This window comes from Excalfactoria chinensis, chromosome 18 (assembly GCF_039878825.1).
Source record: "Excalfactoria chinensis isolate bCotChi1 chromosome 18, bCotChi1.hap2, whole genome shotgun sequence".
In the NCBI taxonomy this organism is placed as follows: domain Eukaryota; kingdom Metazoa; phylum Chordata; class Aves; order Galliformes; family Phasianidae; genus Excalfactoria; species Excalfactoria chinensis.
Genome location: NC_092842.1, coordinates 6,608,877 through 6,635,102, shown reverse-complemented (window position 1 = coordinate 6,635,102; position 26,226 = coordinate 6,608,877). Strand labels below are relative to the sequence as shown.

The 26,226-nt window shown below is 44.8% G+C and overlaps 1 protein-coding gene across 1 annotated transcript; it reads right to left on the bottom strand.

Moving 5' to 3' along the window:
- Positions 1-1,840: 1,840 nt before the first annotated feature.
- Positions 1,841-20,305, bottom strand: CCDC187 (coiled-coil domain containing 187). Its single transcript, XM_072352805.1, has 14 exons — positions 20,293-20,305; positions 13,164-13,274; positions 12,777-12,880; positions 12,511-12,644; positions 11,741-11,868; positions 11,444-11,631; positions 10,840-10,927; positions 10,468-10,614; positions 9,908-10,071; positions 7,737-7,921; positions 6,197-6,318; positions 5,899-6,026; positions 5,453-5,532; positions 1,841-5,045 (listed from the first exon to the last, which is right to left on the bottom strand). Exons 4-14 carry the CDS (start codon positions 12,632-12,634, stop codon positions 3,184-3,186), a joined length of 3,216 nt encoding a protein of 1,071 aa, XP_072208906.1. The 5' UTR covers positions 12,635-12,644; positions 12,777-12,880; positions 13,164-13,274; positions 20,293-20,305; the 3' UTR covers positions 1,841-3,183.
- Between the last annotated feature and the right edge of the window lie 5,921 nt (positions 20,306-26,226).

Here is a 26,226-nt window from a genome sequence, read left to right as displayed (position 1 = left end):
CTGAAGCAGAACGTGATTGGGCTGCCCATCAATTTTGGCAAATTGAACACCTGCTCGGAGTAGATCATTAAACATTTGTTTTCGGGACACCCTAATGGGTCCCGCCCGAGGGGTTCGTGGAGCCGATCTCCTGGCTCGGGCTATTGGAAAAACTTCAGGATCTTCAATTACTCTAATATTGCGCTTGGTTCTTAGGCGCTCCGTTTCCCCCAGGTCCGCTACCAATTGGGCAGCATGTTGGACTGCTGCCTCTGCGGCCACTAGAGGATTCAATATAGAAACCAATGTTCCATACATATGTGAGGGAGCCTGTTGTAAGATTAGGTCCCTCATTCCCGCGGAAAACTTCACCATGTCCGGACTAACAGATACATCTTCATAGACAGCCTCTCGCATGCCTAGTTCCCGGATATAATTTTGTAGGTCTTCCATAGAAGACCACATTCCTGTATGTATTGGCATGTCTGTTTTATTTGACCATACCATACGGCAGGCAGCCATTATCCAATCTACGATCGAATGATTCTCTTCAGGGAACTGGGACCCTGAGTACAATCTCTGCCTCAGGGCAGGATGGACTGTTATGGTTGCTAGTTTAGATACCTCGGAGCCGTTAACTATTACACTTTCTGCTCCCGAGTCCCATAATCGTAACAGCCAGGCTGGGACACTTTCCCTTGGTCTTTGCCTGAAGCGCTGTACTAGATCCATAAGTTCGGTGGGCGTATATGGACGTGCTGTTACGTGTAAATAGGAGTCAGCAGGGGTCCATTGATCAGGAGGCACCCCTGCTGGTCGCTCCTGGACTTTTTTTGTTTTTTGGGTTACCATAGGACGGACTTCTAATAAGTCCGTCTTAAGTGGCTCTTCTAGGTCAGATTTAGTGACCTTAGTTTGATCCGATGTTTCAGGATCCTTACTATCATCCATTGTAATGTATCTAATTTGGGGGGTGTTTGAAAAAAATGATGAATTTTTCCCCGTTAATAGATTAATTTCGCCCTCCAATTTTTCAATGCGGGCTTTTAATAATTGATTTTCATGTTCAATCTTATCTGATTTAACCTCTGCCTGATTTAAAGCATTCAATAAAGGCCAAGCAGCCATGGATGCAGCCATTTGCCTTTCTTTGGTTGTCAAAATATCTTTTTGCAACCCCTGAAAGTATTCAGTTAGATGGTAAGGGGACATATTGCCCGTTACCCGTAAGGGCCCCCATTGTTCGATAATCGTCGCTAATTGAAAATATGGGGATGCCTCAAACCCTGGTATTTGTCCAGGGAGGATTTTCCCTAAGGGGGTGATCTTCTCCCCCTTGAACCAACTAAACACATTCCACAGGAAAGACATTTTTTTTTTTCCGATATTCGCAGGCTCCTGCCTGGCTCGCCAAATGTATTGGTTTTAAATGTACAGATGGAAACAAAATGTACAGAAGGTATATAAGTGAATGAGTAAAGGGAAAACTCACCAACGGTGGTGCCTTGACCGAAGCAGCTGAGGCAGTCCTCCCTGGTGAGCGATCTCCAAGAGATACTGCTCCAGTGGGAGTCAGCCCTTAAATGAAGTCTCAGAGGGGATGGAGTCAAGCTCCACCCCTTCCGGGAGCACAGCTACATCACTCTCACCTGTGCTCCCACAGCTGACCCCATACTTGCCTCAGCTGATTAATCAGAGGTTCAGGCTGTGATTACCAATCTCCCATACACTGATGTGTCAGAGGAAAAAAATATATTTTAATGGTATCTGGTAGAATTCAGAATTAGATTTACGTATTTGAATTCTATGAAAGTTTTTGATGTATATATGTATACTCATTTAACACATTTTTGTCCTGAAGTGGGTCTGCTTTTCCTACCCACTCCTCAAACCAAGGCTTGATGTTTTTAAAGCTTTCTCTTATAGTGTTTCCTGATGAGCTACTTGGGAAGTGGAAAATAAACAGGCTGGAAACAGAAGCAGCAGGCATCCAAAGTGCCATTTCACTGGGGTTCCAGGTTACCCAGGAGGCTGAAGAAATGAAAGAATACTGCATATATGCCATCCACCACCCGCAAAGGTCTTTAAATGAGGAATGGTTCAGTTCCATATGTTGACATAATGAAACTTTTGACATAAAACAACCTGGCAACAGAAATGCTTGCAAGCATAGACCCAATTTCAGGTTCAACACTTCAGGCGACAAACTTTTCTGACTCTACTTACAGACAAAGTAGTTGGAGAAGCCTCTGAAGATGAAGGAAATCTCTTCTCAGTTTTTATTCCTTGTTTTCTTTTAAACTTCTTATATTCCTTAACTGCATCATCTACAAATTTATACACAATTCTTTCTGCTACTGTGTGACAGCCATGAGTGCTAAGCATATTGAAATTGTGCAGTAAAAGATCAGCAACCTCTGCTGATTGCTCAGTTAAGCTAGCAACTGGATTTTCTTTGATAAGAAATTGTTTCTGACTGTCTCCTTCTTTTAGGCCTTTGATATAATTCATCACATCGTCTTCAAAGGCACTTCTGTATTTGTGTTGAGCTGTTTCAGAGAATGCAATTAACGCATCAAATAGAAATTTCTTACTGAGTTCAGCTGCGATATCATCAGTGAGTTTATTTCTTTTCTGATCCTCTACCAAGCAGCAAACATTTTTGCTTGTGTTTATCCCATCTGCATGGGTAATCTTATTTTCCTTTGGAGGCACATCTGCAAGCATCCCTTCTTTTATTTGTATCTTATCTGTTTTTTCTTTATCTGATCCCCAGCACATTAAATTGTTTTGAGGATGATATTCATCACATTTACAGTGGTCAGAATGTGGAAATGTTTGACTTTTTCCAGACTGCAAGACTATATACAGCCTAGACTGCTTTCCTGACACTTCTGATCCTCCTGCACTTTTTGTATCTTCAGCTTTCTGCTCTGTTACCCCTGCACCCTGTTCATCAGCTTCAGGGTATTCATCGTCCCTTTTGAAGGATTCATCATCATAGGAGTCTGAGTCTTCATCCCCAGTGGAACTGGAACCACTTTTGTTAACCTCCAAGAGGTGTGAAATCTCACCAGGTCTGACAAAGATACCACAGTGCTGTGCACACTCAAAATACTTCACCCCTTTGTAAGTTCCAGCATGGTCACCTTCAGCTTTGTCCAGTGCAACACCAGCCCAATGGCCACTATCAAAATGAGTCCGTCATTTGAACATCAGAGTTCCAGGTTGGGTCTGCTTTACTAATACTCTATCTCCAATTTCAAATGCTGATAATGGGTCATCACTGTCCTCCTCAGCTGCAGGTAGCCTTACATATGTTTTGCATTGTTTCATCACAGAAGCAGGATTTTCACTGGCCTGACTAGAAGAAATGGAATTTGACACAGGCAGAAGCTCCAAAGACTGTAAAGGCGTCTCCTGCTCTCCTTCCTGGTATTCTGACAAGTGCTCCTTTGCACAGGAAATCTCTTCTTCAACTAAACTTAGTTCTGAAAGGTTACCTTCCTGAGTTGAAAACATATCAACTGGCTCTCTATTGAGCAAAGGATATTCTTCAGACACAGCGTTATCAGGTAATGGGGGGAATGCATCAATTTTCAGTGATATATCTTCATTCATACACTGTCCAGTCTCTGGGTCTGTCATTTGTTCTGGTGGAGATGGGAAATCATCTATACTGAAGCTAGAATCATCATTTTTCACTGTATCTACACCCAGAGGGGGAGGAGGAAGGTCTTCACTTGGAAATGACAAATCCTTTTTATTAGAGGATGGCAAGTCAGCACTTCCATAGGACAACACTTCATCAACAGGAGACAGTATTTCTGACAAGGTAGGCTCATCAGCTGGATGGAGACCCTCATCGCTAATAAAAACTGTATAATCTTCACTTCTGAAAGAATTCTCAGATTGAAACAGTTGCTTTTCTGAGGAAATGGAAGAAAACTCTCCATTCCCCAGTCCCTTTGTGGCTTGCCTGTTAGTTTTTGAGCTCTTGTGAGTTCCTGGCGCCAACCTCTGCAAAGACCCAAAGGAGGTGGTTTCTGTATGGACTTCCTCAGAAATTCCCTGTGTGGACAAGGGCAGAGATACAATCTTATTGAGTTTTTCAGATATGTCTCTCTCATTCAAAAGCTGTGCATGATCATTTTGCACTGTTGCATGTCTGAACGAAGAACATGCTGCTAATTTATCATCTGCATCATCTTTACCAGGTGGAAGAGAGACAGTGCTACCGAACTGGTTAGCAGCCACATCTAAAGGTTTCAAGGAATCCACTAGCGGAAGACTTTGATTCCCTAATAAATGGTTAATTCCATCATTCCTTTTGGATTTGTTAGCTATAGAATTAGGATTGTGCTGTTCGTAGATTTGAAATAGGTAAATATCATCACTGCAAAAAGAGCTGGCAGCTGCATTTTTTGAGTTTTCTGAGGCTTCCACGCGTGGCTTATCCATTCCCTTGGTGGGTTTATCAAACTGAAAGGAATCCAGTGATGGTGTTTTGGAGGTATTTGCTTTGTCTGTTGAAAGGAAAGAAAGCAAATGACCAGTGAGCCCATGAGCTGAAGCCTCTTCAGGGTGTTTCTGGAAGATCTGAAAGCACGATGAAATCTCTGTGCTGCTGTCATCCTTGGACACACCACGTTCATTATGTTTGTCACTATGTGATGTTTCCCTCCCAGAATCTATTGGTGTCTCTTTTGGAGCATTAGGAACAGCATCATAGACTAATTCTTCTGGAACACCGACATCAGTGTCCTCTGCATTTTGCTCCTCTAATTCAAACTCTGAAGTAGAGCTTTCTGAAACATCAATCCAAACTGCAGACACTTTCTGAAAGTCTGGGAGAGAACAGTCAGATCTGGCACTTTCAGAGCCTGGAGAGAAGCTGTTTGACTTGAACAGTGACTCAGTAGAACCTAATCCTTTGGGAAATGCTTTCCACTGTAGTTCTTCATCAGAGGTTTCTTGAGAATTATGGTCCAAAGGCTTCACACACTGACTGCCATCCACCTGGTGGATCTCACAAGGGGCAGGTGTTTCCACTTCATGTGGAGCATCTAAAAATAAATAAATAAAAATCAAGAAAACATTTTTATTTTATAGAAGAGGTTGCTGGATCCAAATCCATTTAATACCCAGCAGTAAATTGCATTCAAAAATCAACAGCATCACATTCTCAGTCAACCTGAGAATTATTTTAATATCATAAAGATAAGTCAGGAGTATCAAATAAAGATGAAGAAATCAGTAGCAAACAAGCAAATACAATAGTGTCCAAGGTACTTGATCAGACGAGTTGAATGCAAAGTTTTTGTTATGATCTCTATTATTTTAGCCCAAAGAGGAACTTCACTGCCTGGTACAAGAAGTAGACCATTGTTCTCTATGGACAACCTCAAGAAAGAACTGTTACGAAGATTATGATAAATAACCACGGAAGTCCTATGGGAGAAAAGGCACTTACCTTCTGAAAAAGGGATTTCAGAAGGTGCTTTTTCAGCTACACGCACAATCTGTGATTCTCTTTCAGAATCTGGGCTAACCCTGAAAATACAACATCATAACTGAATTAAAACTGAAATTATGAAGTGCGTGGCATTCAGATGTTCAACAATGTTAGTGTAATAACACTATGTTTCTTTGGGTGTATTTCCTACTCATACTCATCACAATGCTAAGTACGGCACCTTGTTTTCAATTGTTACTTCAGATGTTTCTGTGAAAACCAAAGCATTCTGTAGACACATTTTCTGAAGTTGTTTTCAACATTCATTCAATTGACTCAAGAAGAATTAAATGTTCAAAGAACAGAACCAACTATGAGCATCAAACCCAAACAAGGCAACATTCGACACATCAGTAATAAGTAGAAGGTAGAACAAGAGGTCTTGATATTGACAGAGACGGTACCTTTGCTCAGCTAATGAACTTTCTTTCCTTAACTCAGTTTCCATTACTGTAGATTCACTTGACATTGGTGCTGATCTTTTTTCACCATCTTGGTCATCAAAAGAAAGATCCTTCTTATTTGTCCCAGCCTGAAGAGGCAATGATAAAATAAGATAAAAGCACTGAATGTATGCAAGAAAACTGAAGCTGAGCTCCAAGTGGGACATCTCCATGACAGGGAATACTGTGGAATTCCTCTCTTGAAAAAATCATGCAAAGATAAAAAGACAGGTAAGAAAAACTTAAGCTTGACACGTGCCTGAAATGGACTACACAAGTCTTGTTCTTTTCTAGAAGTTCCGCCATTTCTCTGCTCCCTGGGTGCTTTCTCCACTGTCACAGAATCATTCTCTTGATCTTCTAAGAATGAGGCATCACCACCTGAAATTTACAGGTTACTCAGCACAGAAGGGTTCCTTCATCTCAACCACGCAAAGTAGCCATGGCTACAAGAGACTAAGGCTTGCTACTAGAGTTTATGTCGAAGCTTTCCCACTCAAATTCCATGTTGTAGAACAGCACAAGTCTCACACCAAATATGAAAATGAAGTCAAAACACTAATGATGAAGCTGCGATCTCTTCAAGTCCATGGAAAAGTCCTTACCTCAGGAACAGGATTTACTTCAATTGGTTTCCCACATGCTAAGAATCTAGCAACAATGCAACATCTGCAAAATCTCCGACATTAAGAGCACTGTTACTAATTCTTAGTTACACAAACCTATAGTCTCACTCACTACAATATCTACAAGGAAACGTAGAATACAGTTAATTAGAAACAAACTAACCAATTTTCTGTGCAATATTTCATATAATACAGAGACTACACATACCCAAACTCTATAAATTACAGAACTGACTCACGGAAATAAAACTGGTTGTTATATATATGTTGTACTGATAGAAGATATATGAACTGAGGATAAAACCTGGAAACAAAAATAACTCCACAACGTGCTGTCAAAGTCCATCTCCAACTGATCTATGTTCTTTTGAAATGAACATTCTTAAATCATTTTAAACGTGCCTCAATAGAAAGTAATTGTTAATGGCATAATCAGAATAAGTTATGATTTTGTTCGGAGGAAGCACTGTAACCATATCTCATGATAAACCTTAGAGAGATCTCCACCATCTTAGCCAGTAGTGATTTATGCATTGGGTACAGTGAGCAAGACGCTTAGGTAATAAAGGAGAAGATTCTCTCTCTGTCTCGAATAAAGTTTGATTGAAGTGTTTGAAACAGATGGGACATAATAGCATTAAGTATGATTTACCAGTTTCTTGAAGAACGTTTTCTGCCTGGACCCAGCATAAGGTACACAGAGCACAAAGCATCCCCAAGAGCCTTTCACAGTGAACATAGATTGTTTGCCTTATTTTTATTCTGGCCCTACACACTCCTTGTCACCCCCAACAGAAGCTGAAAGGGGCAATGACCTTATTCATCCAACCACCCCTTACTTATCTTCAAGTCACGTAGCAGAAACTTTAATTCTCACTTCCAGAAATTTTTACAGTCACTCTTTCTATGCACAACCATCACCCCAACAAGACTATTTACACCTTCATACACTTTCTTCTTGCTAATCCTTAACAGATCCTTGTACCAAAACCCACACTGGAGGCAATCAAGGAACAGATAAGCATTACAAGTTCTCTCTCATGGGCTACTCAGCTTTACAGTCCTCTTCTAAATAGATCATTTGAACCGCTCCAGGTTTCAACTTTTACCTTCCATAACTTAATTTGACTAAGTTTTCACAACTGGCTACAGAAGTCTTCTTTCATTGGGTACCTGTGTCTGCGGTATGCTTGATCGTACAGACCATGCCTGCAGTTTGACTGGTGGCATCGCACACTTTCTTGGCTTCTGTTCCAGACACATCAGGACCTCGTGCACCCACGGACTGCTGCAAACTCAGGGGCTCCTCTGTCTGTTCCTGGTATTGTAGCAGTGTTTTCTCATTCCTGGTAGAAAAGCTGAAAACAGTTAAACAAAGAATTCATGACTGGGTGTTGTTTTTGTGTTCCCAAGTTAATCACAATATGCCTATGCAAAGTTGATGAAGACATGCATAAGTATTTCTGATAGCCCGTGATGGTACCTGTACTGGTAGTATGCACTTGCACACATATGCTTATTTCTACTTCCCCCTCCCTCTCACAGTACTATATTTTATACATCATATGAGAACTGGAAAAGACTAGAAAAGAAATCATCAGCTCTGAAAATGCAAAAACATGACTATGAAGTATTTAAGGACATGAAAGCGAGTATCCTAATTTGGCAGATGCATTCTCAGTCCTTAGCCAAATGCTTGTCTGCTTACAATAATTCATAACTGTAAGCTCTGTATCCCTTGTTTCCAGTATTTCACACCCACTAATGAAAACCCCAAACTATCAGCTTTTCTGCAGGCTAGCAATTCATTTATAACTTTAGTTCACTTTATTTTTTAATAGCATTTCCCAACCCCTTCCGCTCCCTGACAGCCTTGCTTATTAACTATCTTCCTGGTCAGGATAAAATATTAACATACCTGTGGGCAGATAGCATCATTACCACTCTACACTCTAATGTGGGAAACAGATCTATACACAGTGATGCAGCAGACAGAGTTTGGGCACACTGAGCACTACCAGGCCCTGTCTGCCCCAGACTTATGCTAATATTCACTGTTCTCCTATGGGCAGGCTTGTCAGTAATAAGAAGTGAAAGCACAGCCAAGAAACCTTTTAAAGATCCCTGTGACTTGTAATCAATAACACCATGAGTTATGGATCAATTCCACGATGGGATTTATTTGAAAGCCTTTCCCTGTGGGCAGTGTAAGAAAATGCATAGCTCTGGCTTGCCAGTCCTTGCAGGGTCTGGGGAACACCAAACAAAAGGGTTTCCCTATTGTCTTCAGTCACTTCTCCTTCTGAAGCAGGCTATATGTTTATTCACCTGAAGCACATAGACAACAGCCATTCTGAGCAGTGTGAACACTGCTAAGTCCTAATCTGCTCTGCTCAGCACCTTCACTCAGGGCAAAGCAAACTGGGGTGTTGGGGTTATGGCACCTGGGGAACAGAAGGTCAGTGCTTTCTCAGAACAGCCTCCCTGAACTCCCAAATTATATGTGAATGTGGGTATTCTACTGACACCTCTAAGAGTCAGCTTATGAGCAGCAGTAAGCCCCATGTAGTACAAAAGCCTTCTGTAGTTAAATCCCAAGTGAAAGACAAACCTGCTCTGAGGGGTTAAGTGATACATAACCTTAGAGTGGATGACAAAGGAGTGATTTTCACCAATTAAATCAATACGCTTCTACTTACTTCACAGGGGTATTTTGAAGTTTAATTAATACATAGTTGCAAAGTGCTTTAAGCTTGTAGTTAGAAGTCATCATGAAAATGTGAGTTATCAGACACTGTGTGGCATCATTAAAAAATATCCAGGTTATTAATGCTACAGAAATTGACTGGCCTAGATCTGCTGTCAAAGCTGCAGTTGTTCCTGTCACTGCAGAGATGGGCCTCAGTCCCACAGAACTGCTTAGCAGTTCATAACACAGGTATTCCTAGGGAAAATACATCGTACCTGAAAAGCTTAGCAAGTGGTATATAGCCTTTATATCTCTCCAGATATGGATCCATACCTCAGTTTACTTGGAACTGTTCCTATACCTTACAGTAAGCTGGTACTTGCCCCAGTGAGCTTACCATTTTAGATACGAGATGGCAGACTGAACAAACAGAGGACACACAAAATAATCAATGAGGCAATATCGGTCAGAATGTTAAGCAGGGATATTGATGCATCAACTGCTCGACCACGGAGGTTTTCAAAACTTATCATTATAAAACGCCCTCCTGGGAGCATTTAAACCTCACACAATTATCTGGGCTATAACTGCTCCTGTCTTCCCCACTGGATTGGTTTTTGTCTTCAGCTATCACTGTGGGATGGGTTTTACTTACCCATCATATTTCTTGTTTTGTTTGTTCTTTAGCTGGACACAATCCTGTTTATCCCCAGGCACATCAGGCCTTGTATGTTCTGCCAAGGAGGAACCTAACATAGCATTAGAAATCTGACTCTTCTTTGGCTTAATTACTTCTTCAGTTTCTGAATGCCTGGAAAGCTGAAAGGAAAAGGACTGTATAAGTTTTCACCTCGATATTTGTTGCAGTGTCAGCTCTGACTTCAATATTATCCATCCACATAAAACAAGCAACCAAAAAGAGCACTGAGACTTCTATTAACAGCCTCATTAGGACTGCAAAAGTAATCAACAGGCTATGAATGAGTTTAATAGAGACAATCTCATGTGAGAACTGAATGGTCTGAAGATGCTGAAGTCCTGTTCAGATCCAGGTAGGAACCACTTATATGAGAATCTTTACTTTAGATTCAATTCTAATAATGAAGAACACCTGTTTATTAAGAGAATAAGCACGTGTCCGGCACACAAGTCCAAGCCTAGCACTACCTGCACCCTCACAATTTAAAGCTATCACTCATTAAGTGACTTGATAACCTTTTTCTTCCCAGTCAGATGATGCAGCTCTTTCTGGAGTTTTGCTGTTGACTGCTGTATCATTAAGATTTCTCTTTGCTGCTTTAATAAGAGCTTCCTTTCTTGATGGGCCGCCCTGTAGATATTTTGCAGGTGCTGTATTTCTACCTACATAAAGCAGAAAAAGAAAACAGCATGAGAGAGCTAAGGATAAGTTTTAAAAAGCACCATAACGTAGGAAACAAAACAGAACAAATGCACATGAAATAACACCAACAACCTTTTCCCTTTAATAATACAAAAAAGCAATATTAAATCTTGCTCTGATCACCTCCCAGTGTTGCATGAAGCAGAAGGGGATGCAATGAGCCCCAGCTGCTCTTGCAGCATTACCTGCTCCTGTTTCAGCTCCGTTAGGACTTTGCGCTGCTTCTCAGCCACAGCAGAGGCTCCTTCAGCATCTTGCAGGAGTTCCAGACAGCTGAGAGGACAGGTACCACGGTCAGATGGACAGTTTAATGCCATGAACGTAACAGTTTCAAGGCTGTCATACACAGAAGCAATATTCCTCTCCAAATAGCTGTGCAGCTGCAGTAGCCATGGAAGGCCCTGCAGAAGGTCCTGCTAGGCTGTGAGGGCACATCACCATGGATGGCCTGTCCACACAAGGAAACCAGACTGCCCTGGGGGTCAGAGGAGAGGGACACCCACACCAGAGGAGCTCACACCTGCAGCAGTGCCTCAAACTCAGCCTGGGCAGCACCGGGGACACCTCACACTGCTGGGAGGCTACAGCTGTCACTTCTGCCATGCTCTGAAGAGAATAAAACTGGGCAGGTCCTCTCCTGTTTCTTTACCACACTCAGTCCATAAGAAAGGGGTTTGATATTTGCTCTCCTTTCCCCAGAGGAGGAAGCATTCTGAGCTGCACCCCTACATGACAGCACAGGACCCTCCCTCAGGGCAGGCCCATAGCATGATGCCCAACTTCCCTCACCGCCTTTGGTGGCTCAGCCAGGCCAGTTCTGCTCTGGCTTTATCCCGCAGAGCTCTCCTGCGCAGCTCCAGAAGGGCAGCCTGGTGGCGGGCACGCAGCTCCTCTCCCCTCAAGCACTGCTCTGCCATGGCCAGGCTGAAGCAACAGAAAGAGCTGGAGCGTCCATAGTGCCGGCCAACATCACTCCACTGGGGACAGAGCAGAGCACCACGATTACAGAGGAAGTGCCATGTGGGGATTGAGCATACAACAAAACAAGACCTGAGCCCAGTAGGGTGGAAGCAGAGCTGGTGTTACCTGGCTGTCCTGGTCACTGCTCTCCCTGGAGCCATCTGCTGTGCAGGGCTCCCCAGGGGGCAGCTCTATTGGAGCTGACTGCAGGTTCAGGTCGTGCAATGGCTCCCCATCCTCTGCTGGCAGAGATCCTGAAGAGAGGAAGAATTCAAGTCATCATAAATAGAATATCTAACAAATAGAGAAATAGAGCCACGTGACTTGTTTCTAAACATGACACTTTGAGCACAGCAAACAAAGATTAGAGCTGTATGCTTCCACTACACTGCCTCACACCTGCATGAGGTAGCATCCACTCCTGAATTCAGGTTGTAAGGTAACCACCCCATCCTGCACTGCTGGGATCACCAAGCAGGCACTGGGACCTCTCTGCTCAGTTCCCTTTGCACTCTGACATTTGAGCATCAGTCCCCAAACAGTCTGTTGGGGATTACAGTGTCTGTCCATTCACAGGAGCAAACTCTGACCATTAACCTCACTTTCAACTGAAATCAGGGCAAAGAGGTAAAAAGAAAAGAGAGGCCTGTATGTAGGGTAAGTAACTGTAAGATCTCAAGATTATTTTCTTCAGGATGGCCAGGAGTACGCATGGAGATTGCTATGATTTAGATACATATAATGATACAAATATTTACACCCTCAGAATCAGCTGGGAAATTAGTGACATTTGTGATTAATGGCCCCAACTCTTGAATTCTACAGTATATTATAAGCCGTACTAGAAAAGATTGTTGTTTACACAATAGCACCAAATCCTTCAACTCAGAGCTCACCTCCATGAAGGGCTGAGCCATATGAACTCTTTCCTCCCAGAGATTTTCTTTGTCCCACAGCTTTGGAGCCCACTGGGTTGTGATCTCTCTCCATAGTCAATGGAAATTGTTTGATTGAGTTCATCTCTTCATTACTGAAGGCAGGAGAGGAAGGACATTTTTCCTTGTTGTGATTAAACAGAAAGTTTCAACCCCCAGCTTTCAACCCTCAGAGGAGGCACACGATGGCACCACCGCAGGGCTGCACTGCACACAGTGTCCCATACCTGCCAGCTGTGCTTCCACCTGCAGACTCACATCCCACCCATGTTTGCTCTGCGTGGTCCAGCTTTGGCACAGGGGAATCACTGCCTTTAGAACTACTGCACAGCTGCAGGAACAGAAAAGGTCCAGAGATATGGGTGATTCTATTTGGAAGGCAGAACTTTTTATCCTTCTCCCCTTCTCCTCTTGGATACAGGTATATGTATGTCAATAATAACTCCTGAAGAGCTGTAGGACCAATAAGATGGGTTCCACTGAAAGTGAAATAACTAAGTACGGAGGGTAGGGAGCATCACTCATCCTCACAGCTTATAAAACATAACAAAAATAACACAGAGATTTGTTTGGCTTAATCCAAAAGCAGCAGCACAGGAACTGGAATCACTCACCTTCAAGTCATTCTGAAGCAGGTCACTCAAAAACCTTTGACTTTCCCAAAGCTCCAGCTTGGCTTTCTTACTCAGCACCGTCAGCCACTGCTTCTGCTGGAGCTGATGTGCCTATGGTAGGAAATGTGTCATGGTTTTGTGCTGTCAATATTCTACATCATGACATCATGTGCGGTATGAACTGTTTTGGTGGTATAAGAAAGTGTAACAGAGGGTATGTGGAAGTGTAACAGAGGGTATGTGGAAGTGTAACAGAGGGTATGTGGAAGTGTAACAGAGGGTATGTGGAAGTGTAACAGAGGGTATGTGGAAGTGTAACAAAGGGTATGTGGAAGTGTAACAGAGGGTATGTGGAAGTGTAATAGAGGGTATGTGGAAGTGTAACAGAGGGTATGTGGAAGTGTAACAGAGGGTATGTGGAAGTGTAACAGAGGGTATGCGGAAGTGTGGAAAGTTCATGCTCCAGATCTGTGGAATGGCAGCATCCCGAGTACTCAGCCCTTGGAGGAAACTACATATCCCAGGGGACAACGCGGCCAGAGATGAATCACCAGAGGAGGAGGACACACATATAATCTCGCTCCCAGGCTGGAACGTCCCTCTTTTCGCCCTGTCTTTCGCTTTGGAGCGCTCCATCCCTGCCGTCTCGCTCTATCAGCAACGTTCCAGCCTGTCGCCTAGAGATTGCAGTAGGCCCCCGGTTCTCCGGGACTCTTTTTCTCTCTTTCTTTTTCTCTGCCTTGTTTGATATAGTAGTTGTAGTTATATTGTATCATATTGTGTCTCGTATTTAGTAAAATAATTTCTTTCCTTAGATTGCTGCCGTTGTTTTTGTTCATTTCTCCCCTTCTAGGGGCAGCAGCCTCTATCACGGATAAATCTAGATAACCCGATTACATTATCTTGGTGGAGAATGCGGGCAATCTGATTCGATTAGATCTGCTGCTTTTTTAGCTTCCACAACAACTCTCTTTTTGCTCTCTAAAAGCTTTGTTACAGGAGTGTTATTTTTTCATAGCTGCTCACTGAGAGCGTGACCTTGAAATTCCAGACGAACTGTCAACAGTCTGAGCTAGCTGCTCACTCTGAGCATTACTATCTTGCTTTTGTAAAGAAAACAAAGAGATTTCTTGCTCTCTCAGAGCACAGCTAGTTAGCTCTGACTTTCACAGGGCCTGCTAGCTACTATCAGCTATGAACCCACTCTTCATTCCAGTCGCTCTGTTTAGGGGATTGAAAGCAATCATGATCCTCTCAACATATTGTCCATACGTGCTTTCTTTTTGCGGAATTCTGTATCTATATAACCTAATAAGAACCGTGATGGAGACACCTGCCTGGTACTTATATGCAGTGTGGTATAATTTAATTGTCGGCACATACATTCCAGATGGAATAGCTAATTTAACAGACACCACGATGTTCAATCCAGTGTACAGGCTGTACTCTCAGATTGTCGTACGCTTTTCAACAGCCGAGGTAATATTAATTCTTGGTCTCATACTCATGTTCATGTTATCAATATCAGTGAATGTATATGTATTCCTATACATTCATTCTATGCAGAAGTCTCCTCCAAAACCAGAGAATGCTGACTGGCAGGGAATATGGAAAGGTTTAGGAAAGATCTTAGAAGCGTGGGGACCCGCAGTGTCGTGGGATTTCACTATTGAACACCTGAGGGACCCTGAGAAATTAAGTGAGTACTTGGGTCAGAAATCTAAGGAGGTAAACATTATTTGGGGTTTGGCTTACGCATACCGTGCTCTGTATAATACTATTCTGGAGAGAGAGAGTTTCCGATCTGAGATTCAGACCAACAAAGATAATATCCAGGTCGACTCTAATCAGTCACGGGAGGCATCAGTAGCAATATCAGTTGCCCCTGTGGAAGGCAAGAAATGGAGACGGGTGTCCACGCGTCTAGAACGAAGAGAAGGAGGAGCAGAAGAAGAGGAAGCAGAAGAAGGTACCTCGTCTGGATCGGCACCGAGAAAGGCAAAAAGAAAGACTAAGAGGTGTGAAGAAGAGGCTGATGAGGAGGAAATTGTTTATCGTCGACCTCTAAAGCTGACTGAGATCCAAGGCTCAAGAAAGGAGTTCATACGGCGTCAAAACGAAGGTATCCTTGCCTGGTTGCTTCGCTGCTGGGACAACGGGGCCCACAGCCTGTCACTAGATGGTAATGAGGCACGCCAGCTAGGAAACATTTCCGGAGACACAGCTATCGACAGAGAGATTAGCAGATGTTCAGATGAAGATGCCACCCTCTGGGAGCGACTCTTAGCAGCTGTGAAAGTAAGGCACCCCTACAAGGCAGCTTTGAAGCTTAACGTTATTAAATGGGATACAATCCAAAGTGGTATCCAGTACCTGAGGGAAATGGCCATGGTGGAACTGTTGTACAACCCTGCGAATTTAAACGAACGTGATCCTGAGAATGTGAAGACCGATCCTGACATATGGCAGAAACTTACAAGTACAGCACCAGAGAAATACGCGTCATCACTGGCAACAACGTGTAAAGAATATGTGGACCACAACAGAAGGCCCGAAGTTAGTGAACTGATTAGGACACTTCAATACTTCGAACATCAGTTGTCCCCACTGTACACCGCCACTATTTCTGCCATCTCACAAGTAAAAGACCGGCTGGATGAGATGCACGAGAAACTATTTCCATTGACCAATCGTGACAAACCCATACAGGTATCAGCAGTGTCCAATGAAGATCAGAACGATCAAGGAAGTCTACTAAAGGAACTGATCAAACTAATTAAAGGTGATGAACACTACTCCTCACCTGTAAGATCAGAAGTCTCGGCAATTAGACGCACACGCTTCCCAGCTCGAGCAAGGAATAACAGTACAATTCCACCACGTGTTTCCATGTGGCGCTACCTACGTGACTGTGGAGAGGACATGAGGAAGTGGCATAACCAGCCTACTTCTGTACTGCGAGCACGGGTGAGAGAACTACAGAATAGACCAACCACCAGTAGAGCTGCTCCGGTTATCACAGGTAACCAATAGAGGGGCCCTACCCTCAGTCAGGGGAGGGACAGGGATAATAGAATTTATTGGACTGTGTGGATTCGATGGCCTGACACATCGGAACCACAGGAATATAAGGCACTGGTGGATACTGGCGCACAGTGCACTCTAATGCCCTCCAGTCATGAAGGGACAGAACCAATCCATATTTCTGGAGTGACTGGGGGCTCTCAAGAGTTGACTGTGTTAGAAGCCGAAATAAGTCTCACTGGTAAAGACTGGCAGAAACATCCTATTGTGACTGGTCCAGGGGCTCCATGTATACTGGGTATTGATTACCTCAAAAGGGGGCATTTCAAGGATCCTAAGGGCTATCGATGGGCCTTTGGAATAGCTGCTGTAGATACAGACAATATTAAGCAGCTGTCTGTTTTGCCTGGCCTGTCAGAGGACCCGTCTGTTGTGGGGCTGCTACGAGTGAAAGAACAGCAAGTACCAATTGCTATAAAGACAGTACATAGACGGCAGTACCGCACTAACAGGGATTCCTTGCTCCCCATTCACGATTTGATTCGTCAGCTGGAGAATCAGGGAGTGATCAGTAGAACTCATTCCCCTTTTAACAGCCCCATATGGCCAGTGCGTAAAGCCAGTGGAGAATGGAGGCTAACTGTAGACTACCGTGGCCTGAATGAGGTAACACCTCCACTGAGTGCTGCTGTGCCAGACATGTTGGAACTCCAATACGAGCTGGAGTCAAAAGCAGCCAAATGGTATGCCACCATTGACATTGCTAATGCCTTCTTCTCCATTCCTTTGGCTGCAGAATGTAGGCCACAGTTTGCCTTCACCTGGAGGGGTATTCAGTATACTTGGAACCGTTTGCCCCAGGGGTGGAAACACAGTCCAACCATTTGCCATGGACTGGTCCAAACTGTGCTGGAACAAGGTGGTGCTCCCGAACACCTGCAGTATATTGATGACATTATTGTGTGGGGCAATACAGCAGAGGAAGTTTTTACAAAAGGAAAGCAAATAATTCACATTCTTCTACAAGCCGGCTTTGCTATTAAGCGAAGCAAAGTAAAAGGGCCTGCCCAGGAAATTCAGTTCCTAGGTATCAAGTGGCAGGATGGACGTCGTCACATCCCAGCAGATGTGATCGACAAAATCACTGCCATGTCTCCACCAACTAACAAGAAAGAGACACAGTCTTTCCTGGGTGTGGTGGGCTTTTGGAGGATGCACGTTCCAAACTACAGCCTCATTGTAAGCCCCCTTTATCACGTAACGCGGAAAAAGAACAATTTCACATGGGGCCCTGAACAACAGCAGGCTTTTGAGCAGATAAAACAAGAGATAGCCCGTGCCGTGGCCTTGGGGCCAGTACGGACGGGACAGGATGTAAAGAACATCCTCTACACTGCTGCTGGAGAGAAAGGTCCCACTTGGAGTTTGTGGCAAAGAGCCTCAGGAGAGACCCGAGGCCGACCCCTGGGATTTTGGAGTCGAGCGTATAAGGGGTCTGAAGAGTGCTACACTCCAACTGAGAAGGAGATCTTAGCCGCATATGAGGGGGTTCGGGCTGCTTCCGAAGTAGTTGGAACTGAAACACAACTCCTCCTGGCACCTCGACTGCCAGTGCTGAACTGGATGTTCAAAGGGGAGGTTCCTTCCACCCATCATGCTACCGATGTCACCTGGAGCAAGTGGATTACCTTGATTACACATCGAGCAAGAATGGGGAACCTCAATCGTCCAGGAATTTTAGAGGTAATCATGGACTGGCCTGAAGGTAAAAGGTTTGGAACATCACCAGCAGAAGAGGTGTCACGCGCCAAAGAGGCCCCACCATACAATGAACTTCCGGAAAACGAAAAGAATTTTGCCCTGTTCACTGATGGATCGTGCCGCCTTGTTGGGAAACATCGCAGATGGAAGGCTGCTGTGTGGAGCCCTACACGACAAGTTGCAGAGGCCACAGAAGGAAGAGGAGAATCGAGCCAATTCGCAGAGGTAAAGGCTGTCCAGCTGGCCCTAGACATTGCTGAGCGGGAGAGATGGCCAGTGCTTTACCTCTATACTGACTCATGGATGGTGGCCAATGCCTTATGGGGATGGCTGCAGCAATGGGAACGAAACAACTGGCAGCGGAAGGGTAAACCTGTTTGGGCCGCTGAACTATGGAAGGACATCGCTGCCCGAACAAAGAATATGGCCCTAAAGGTGCGTCATGTAGATGCCCACGTGCCCAAGAGTCGAGCAACAGAGGAACAACAAAATAACCACCAAGTAGATCAAGCAGCCAGAATTGAGGTGGCTCAAATTGACTTGGACTGGCAGAATAAGGGCGAACTATTTCTAGCTCGATGGGCCCATGAGACCTCGGGCCATCAAGGAAGAGACGCAACATATAAGTGGGCCAGAGACCGAGGGGTGGACTTAACTATGGACACTATTGCGCAAATTATTCATGATTGTGAAACGTGTGCTATAATCAAACAAGCCAAGAGGATGAAACCTCTCTGGGAGGAAGGGCGATGGCAGAAGTATAAATATGGGGAGGCGTGGCAGGTTGATTATATCACCTTGCCACGATCTCGCAGTGGTAAATGCTATGTGCTTACCATGGTAGAGGCAACCACTGGGTGGCTTGAAACATATCCAGTACCCCATGCCACCGCTCGAAACACCATATTGGGTCTTGAGAAACAAGTCCTGTGGCGGCATGGCACCCCAGAAAGAATTGAATCTGATAATGGGACACATTTCAAAAATTCACTTATAAATACTTGGGCTAAAGAGCACGGCATTGAATGGATTTATCATATTCCCTACCATGCACCAGCCTCTGGTAAAATTGAACGATATAATGGGTTATTAAAAACGATGTTGAAAGCAATGGGTGGTGGAACATTTAAGCACTGGGAGAAGCACCTGGCAGAAGCCACTTGGTTGGTCAATACTAGAGGATCTGTCAATCGCGATGGTCCTAGCCGATCTAGTCCCCTACACACCATAGAAGGAGATAAAGTCCCTGTTGTGCATGTGAAGAGCATGTTGGGAAAAGCTGTTTGGGTCCTTCCAGCCTCTGGAAATGGCAAACCTGTCCGTGGAACTGTTTTTGCCCAGGGACCTGGGTGCACCTGGTGGGTGATGCAGAAGGATGGGGATGTTCAGTGTGTACCACAGGGCAAATTGATGCTGGGGGAGTGCAGTCAGTAATTCCATGTATCTGTGTAACCATGATGTAATAATGTAGAATAAGGGGTGGAATGTCATGGTTTTGTGCTGTCAATATTCTACATCATGACATCATGTGCGGTATGAACTGTTTTGGTGGTATAAGAAAGTGTAACAGAGGCTATGTGGAAGTGTAACAGAGGGTATGTGGAAGTGTAACAGAGGGTATGTGGAAGTGTAACAGAGGGTATGTGGAAGTGTAACAAAGGGTATGTGGAAGTGTAACAGAGGGTATGTGGAAGTGTAATAGAGGGTATGTGGAAGTGTAACAGAGGGTATGTGGAAGTGTAACAGAGGGTATGTGGAAGTGTAACAGAGGGTATGCGGAAGTGTGGAAAGTTCATGCTCCAGATCTGTGGAATGGCAGCATCCCGAGTACTCAGCCCTTGGAGGAAACTACATATCCCAGGGGACAACGCGGCCAGAGATGAATCACCAGAGGAGGAGGACACACATATAATCTCGCTCCCAGGCTGGAACGTCCCTCTTTTCGCCCTGTCTTTCGCTTTGGAGCGCTCCATCCCTGCCGTCTCGCTCTATCAGCAACGTTCCAGCCTGTCGCCTAGAGATTGCAGTAGGCCCCCGGTTCTCCGGGACTCTTTTTCTCTCTTTCTTTTTCTCTGCCTTGTTTGATATAGTAGTTGTAGTTATATTGTATCATATTGTGTCTCGTATTTAGTAAAATAATTTCTTTCCTTAGATTGCTGCCGTTGTTTTTGTTCATTTCTCCCCTTCTAGGGGCAGCAGCCTCTATCACGGATAAATCTAGATAACCCGATTACAAAATGACACACCGTACATGATATTTTTGACTGAGTCACATGGCTCCTCAGAGCTGGGTGCCAAAGGGCAGCAAACTCCGAGAGAGCAGCACAGCTATCGTGCCACCAACCCCTGCTGTATCCTGCACACCCTTTGGAAGGCAGCCCAAACACTCCTCTTTGCCTCAGCTAGCACAAAGCAAGGCATTTGTGACCACCAGCACTGCTATATCATTATCAAACAGTGAATTAAGCTTTGCACATCCCTCTTTCAGCCACACAGGTTTTATAAACCTGCTGCAGAACCAGCTGATGCCCATTACAGCCTGAACGCACCTGGGTCTTTGGGTAGCCAGCAACTTTTATTCTATTCTTTAACCTCCTATAGCAGCACTGAAATTGTTTGGGTTGCTTACTGTACCTTCAGTTTGTGAGCCAGCAGGAGGGAAGTTTGTTTTAAGTTGTGCAGATGGTTCCCGTGTTTCTCTTTCAGTTCTGCACAGCCAGGGTCTGCCTCACCTGCAGAAACTTACACAGCAGACAGTAATGGTCACCATATTTTAATTGAAAATGAATACATAAATAAACAAAAATCCACGCTCTATTTAATAAGTGCCAGCAGAAGAAAGTATCAGAATTTAGGAGTGGGAGGCAGCAGAAGGAGATTGCTTTGGATTCCAATGGGATGCCGCCCTGAATATGCATTCCTATGCTCTCAAAGTCCATAGGGATTTGCCAGGTGCTCTGCCAGGAGGGGTGCCTTGCTGGGTCACAGCTGGGCACAGAACACCTTGTGAGCAGTCAGGATATGTTCAGCAGGGTGCCAAGGCATCGAACTCCCGGCTCCATTGTGTTTCAGGCACGGCTGTGCTTCTCAAAACATTCCTGAGTTGTAACGCATGGACATAAACAGGGCTGCTGAAAGGGAGAGGGTGATACGTACATTGTTCAGACCTGTGCTTTCCCTTTGAATCCTTCCTGGACCTATAATTGGAAGAATCCCAAACCTCACATCTGCCTTTATTCTCAGACCAGATTCTCTGCATATATTTAAGAAGGAGACCATCCGTACCTCCATCCTGTCAAGAAATCTGTTAGCAGACGGTCCTGCAAGCACAGGAAAGGGGGGAAGGGGTCTGATTCAGGGGGGTTGTGCCAGGAAGCAGAAGGACTGAGGCGCTGTTCCCATTCTAAACAACGCTCTGGTCTGAAGTCCAGAGGGTGTGTTTTTGCCACTCTGCTCCTTTGCTGCACCAACTGGTTAGACCCACTGGTTAGAAAAGAAGAAAAGCTTCCCAACCTGGTGATCTGTGAGGGAGCTCTAACAGCATCACGCGTGCCCTCCATCCTGCAGCCTCTCCCTGTGCAGGGCTGCAGCCTCGAAGTCTCTCGTTTGCCACGGGGGAGAAAAGCTTTTGCTTCTATGTGGGGAAAACAACCCTTGTTCCAGGTGCGCCTGTTTCCCTGCTGCTTCCTTATTGTGACTCTCTTGTCTGTCTTTTCCAGTATAGATGATGTAATGTTTACCAGTGATATGTTCTAGGCCGCCTTGGGCTTCTCAGATGAATTGTTAAGCTTATGCAAACAGGTTGAGTGTTTACTCTGAGCTGTGCCACTGTCACAGCAACCAGAGTCATAAATGAATTGAAGTGTGGGTCATAAATAGAAATAGGTTTGACTTGGAAACATCAGATAAAATCTGTATCCCTGTTCAGATTGCCTGAATCCAAATGACCCCATATCCAAGGATAAACCCACAACATGCAGGGTTCAGTTTTGATTCTGTGTATCTCCCAGTTCTGGGTGGTTATTTGAAAGGGCAAAATCACATAGTATGGTTCAGCAGCCACACGGCTAACAGAAGGTTTGTTCTTCAACAATGATTGGTTTTACTTCACACTTCCCATTCTGGGGGTCTGACTCACAGCTACCAAAGACAAAGCTCATCATGAGGGTGGCCCCTTCAATGCAGAGAAATAAGGTGATGTCATACCAAACCAAAGAAATAAGGGAAGGCACAGAGCGGATCTATCGGTGCAAACTTGTCTGAGTAGCTTTCAATCCCAGCGTGTGAAGGATGGGAATCTATTGGGGCACTGTTTAAAACTGGAAAGTATTCTCCATTGGTGCTTCAGTCTGAATGATGTTATCAATGTTCTGTTCACAGACTGACCACTGGGATCAATCTCAAGGTGAACACAAAGTATTTTCTGAGATGTTTTCACTCCTCTTGGACATCATTTTCCTAACAGAGGCTGTTGCCAGATGCATACATTGTGTTACAGAGTCCTGTGTTAAAGAAAATACCATCTGGCTAAACTTCACGTCCTCTTCCATTATGATGAATGGCATTTTACTGCATATCCAGATAGCTTCAATGTACATACACTCTGCCTTTAAAAAGGAGGGGGAAAAAAAAGCTATTTATTAAATCAATTTCCGCTGCACCTGCAGAATCTCAGCAAAGCCCTGTAGAATCTCTGTGACATGTAATTAGAAAAGCTGGGCTAAAAGTCTCATTTTTTCTAATCACTTGAAGCTGGGCAGAAGCACTTACTGCTGCGCTGCTCAAGGACAGCTTTTCCTCTTTCTGCCCATGTCAGCAATCAGTCCAAAACTGTTATTACCAAACTACTTCCATGCTACTTCAGATAGAAGCACAACTTTTACTTCATCGTTGCTGGATGTCTCTGGAGGTGGGATGACTGTGGTCCTGAAAGGGTGCTGTGTAATGGAGACACAGACCCAGCAGTAAGAGACCCACTTGCTACCCAAGGCAGGGCAATCTTTCTTTATCATCACTGCATTGACATATTATTTGATGGTCCCTTTGGGCATGGAGTGGGTGAAGTGCTGCCCAGGCTTTTCAATACTCCATTGCTGTGCAGAAACTGAGCTGTAGTCATAACAGGTGAGCAGAGATACGAAGGTTTTCAGACTCCTGCTCACAAATAAGACATGCAGCACCAAGTAGGACAGCTGTTCACCCTTCCTTTAGCAAGACCTGAGCCAAGAGCAATCCCTAAGTAAGAGACTCTAATCTTGAGAGCTACACTTATTTACCCAGGAAAATCAATGCACTCATCTGCATCCTTGAGTACCTTGGAGAATCTGTACTTTCACATCTGCAGTTTCTTCTCTCTTCTATAAATACGTCTGGTTTGCCACTTGTCCCTCAGGAGTTGCTGCTTGCTGGACTAAGGGATTAATGTGGCTGGTGCCACTCCTGTCCTCTGCACGTTTTGTGCTTAGATCTAAATCCTCTAGTGCATGGGGTTGGCCAGAGTTCAGCTTCCAGCCAGATGTTGCAGCACATGGCCATACGTCACCCTGCTATTGACCCATCCGTGTGTGGCATCTCACATACAGAGCAAGTGAGCAGCCCTGCCACAGGCTAGCAAGAGATGGGCCTGAACCTGGACCTAACCAGCACACTGCCTTTCTGTTAAATGCTCCTTCTACTTCTTATCTATTATATTAAATTCCCTTGACCTACTGCATGTCCAGCATGGGTAACAAAGCCCCAGACACAGGACCCTTAAAGCAAGAAACATACACACCCACATGCTTTGTGGCAACGTTTTACAGGTGGCTTTACAGGTGGAGCTCACCCAAGCTTCGTGAACCACAAAAAGCTGTGCATATTTTGAAGCAAAACACGGAGAGCTCTCTTATCTCTGAGCCATCAATCAGGGGACAATTGGCTGAAAGCACGCTGCGACACTTCTGTGCTGATGGCATTAACTTCATCCTGCCTCCCTCTCCCGCAAACAAGAAGGCAGCTCCCTCTAGTGATACGAGACAGCACTTGGATCAGCAGCTAAGGGGAAAAGATGGTACAGACGAACATAAACCTTTTGTGATCCGGGTTAAGATTATGCGTTTTAAGAACGATGGGCACCACTCCATTGGTTTCCCAGTGCCAACTGCTGTCAATCGGTAGCTATGAGGAAGATGGAGCACTCATAAAAGACTTGTTTAATGGCAATTCTCAGCTTATATCTTGCTTCTTGGATACGTAACAGAAAGAAATGAGGGCCTGGCGTGCTGAAGTGGGCTTTCCCATTCATAATCCATGTGCAGATGGCATTTATAGTTTTGGGTTTCATATTGGTCATGCTCAAAAAGAAAATGCAAGAGTTCAGGACAGGTTCACTGGCTCTGCTCAAGCAATGAACAGTTACTAATGTTTTGTGACCATCAGTTTCATGTATCCTATTATATCTGAAAATGCTAGTTGTCCTTTTACAGAACGTGTTCACAGCAGAGAAAAAGCAATGTCTTTGGCACAGCAATTAGTAGCTAGGTGATGCCCGTGCTTTTTAAATGTAAATATTGATACTCTGAGCTCAGTTGTATAATTACGCATCATTACGCTGCGTGTGCACGGCAACTTCTGTGTCCTGTGAGAGAGAACAGAAGCAACTGCTGTGTGATGCATGACAGCAGACAATGCAGCCCTGCGTCTGAATACCCTTTTCCAGATATGAGTGGGGATCAGACCCACCGGTGACCCATATTTCAGGAGGACATTGTTTGCAGAATGACAGTTCTGTGCCTCAGCTGTAGCAACACGGCCATCGTGGGGCTGTGGGCTCACGGTCAGACCTGGTGCTGAGCTCACTGTCAGCTCCTATGGACACCCGGAGAAGGTGGAGGTGTCTCCTGGCGCAGGCAGCAGGCAGCTGCTCCCATTGTGCAGGGGCAGCAGCAGGCAGAGGGCTGTCTGTCTGCCATAGCTTCCAGAACTGGGCCTTTCCTTATTAGTAGTAAATAAATACAATGTCTTTCGTTGACAAATACTTTGGACAATGCACTTCTGTCCAACCCTGTGAGGAACCCGTGTGGTCCCCAGAGACCAGAGAGAAGCGCAGCAAACAATGCTGGCTTCCCCACCAACCTCAAAATCCAATATTACTTATAAAATGTTGTGGGGAAAACAATGAAGAATCCTTAATAAGAGCAAAGGCTTTTTGTAAGTACCCTCTTTGAGGAAAGGTTATCTGATCTTGTTCTTTTGTCTCAGAAAAGCCCTTAAAACAATGCACCATCTGCTGCTGTTTGTTGCAAGCAAGCAGGGATCTCTCCAGCCAGAGCAGGCCTGCGTGCTGCTGTTTGCTGCTTAACCCTTTCAGCAACAAACTTCCCCTTGTTTCTATGCAAATATTTGCTGTGAGCAGAAGCGGCTCTTTGCACCCATCCTTCCCTTGGCCATCCTTGCATCACTCTTAAGCACACGTCCTCACCCAGCCTGCATCCTTTGCTAACCCCCTGTAAGTGCTCTGTGTTGCACAAGGCGGATAACACCCCATGCTTATCCAATGTATTAATTATGGAGCATTAATTGCAAAGCATCCTTCAGATGCAGCGGCAAGGGGATGGAGATGGCTCAGATATGAGGGAGGGGGGAGAGACAGCAAAGAATAACCACACACCCACCCCATGGGAAGCATCCCCTTACCACAGTGCTGCTCAGCGCTGCCTCGAGCTCTGCAGAGTAGCAGTGTGTGGCTGCCTGCTGTCCTCAGGCTCTCCATGCAGGGATGGTGTTGGGCAGCTGCCCCTGGATCCTGCAATCCTGGAACGGCCTCACACCTCTGAGCTGCAGGGTCTGCCTGCAGGCTGCGTGGAGGTAGCAGTTACTGAGAGAGTTTTTGAGGTCAGGCACGGGTATAAGCATCTGCTCAACCCAAGAATGGTTTATTTCATTGCAGCAAAGCTCCCATTTACCTCATTTTGTTAAACAGAAACAAAAGACCCACAGAAAAGTCACAGCTGCCCACGTGCACCACCACCCTTCTTGCACCTCGGTATTGTCAGGAAAGCCAGGAGCACTCATTGCCTGACCTAGGGACTGCTCTGCAAGAGATGGCTTTTCAGAACCAGCTTTGCAGTTCTGAAGCTTTATTTACTAGGGTTGCATTGTACGTCACACACCGTTGTTGGCACCTGGTTGCACAATCCAGCTCTGAAACTTGGCAGAGGTTTCCAAAATCTCTTCAGAAACTCAACATAATACTCTGATCCAGAGTGCATGGGACCAGTGCTGAGCATGGCATGGCCCA

Excerpts from the sequence above, each read along its gene's own strand:
- CCDC187 (XM_072352805.1), bottom strand. The coding sequence starts at position 12,634 with ATGAACTCAATCAAACAATTTCCATTGACTATGGAGAGAGATCACAAC. Across the intron at positions 10,615-10,839 it reads CGGAGCTGAAACAGGAGCAG|GTAGAAATACAGCACCTGCA; the intron begins GTAATGCTGCAA and ends TGCTTTATGTAG. Across the intron at positions 10,072-10,467 it reads ATCTGACTGGGAAGAAAAAG|CTTTCCAGGCATTCAGAAAC; the intron begins GTTATCAAGTCA and ends TTTTCCTTTCAG.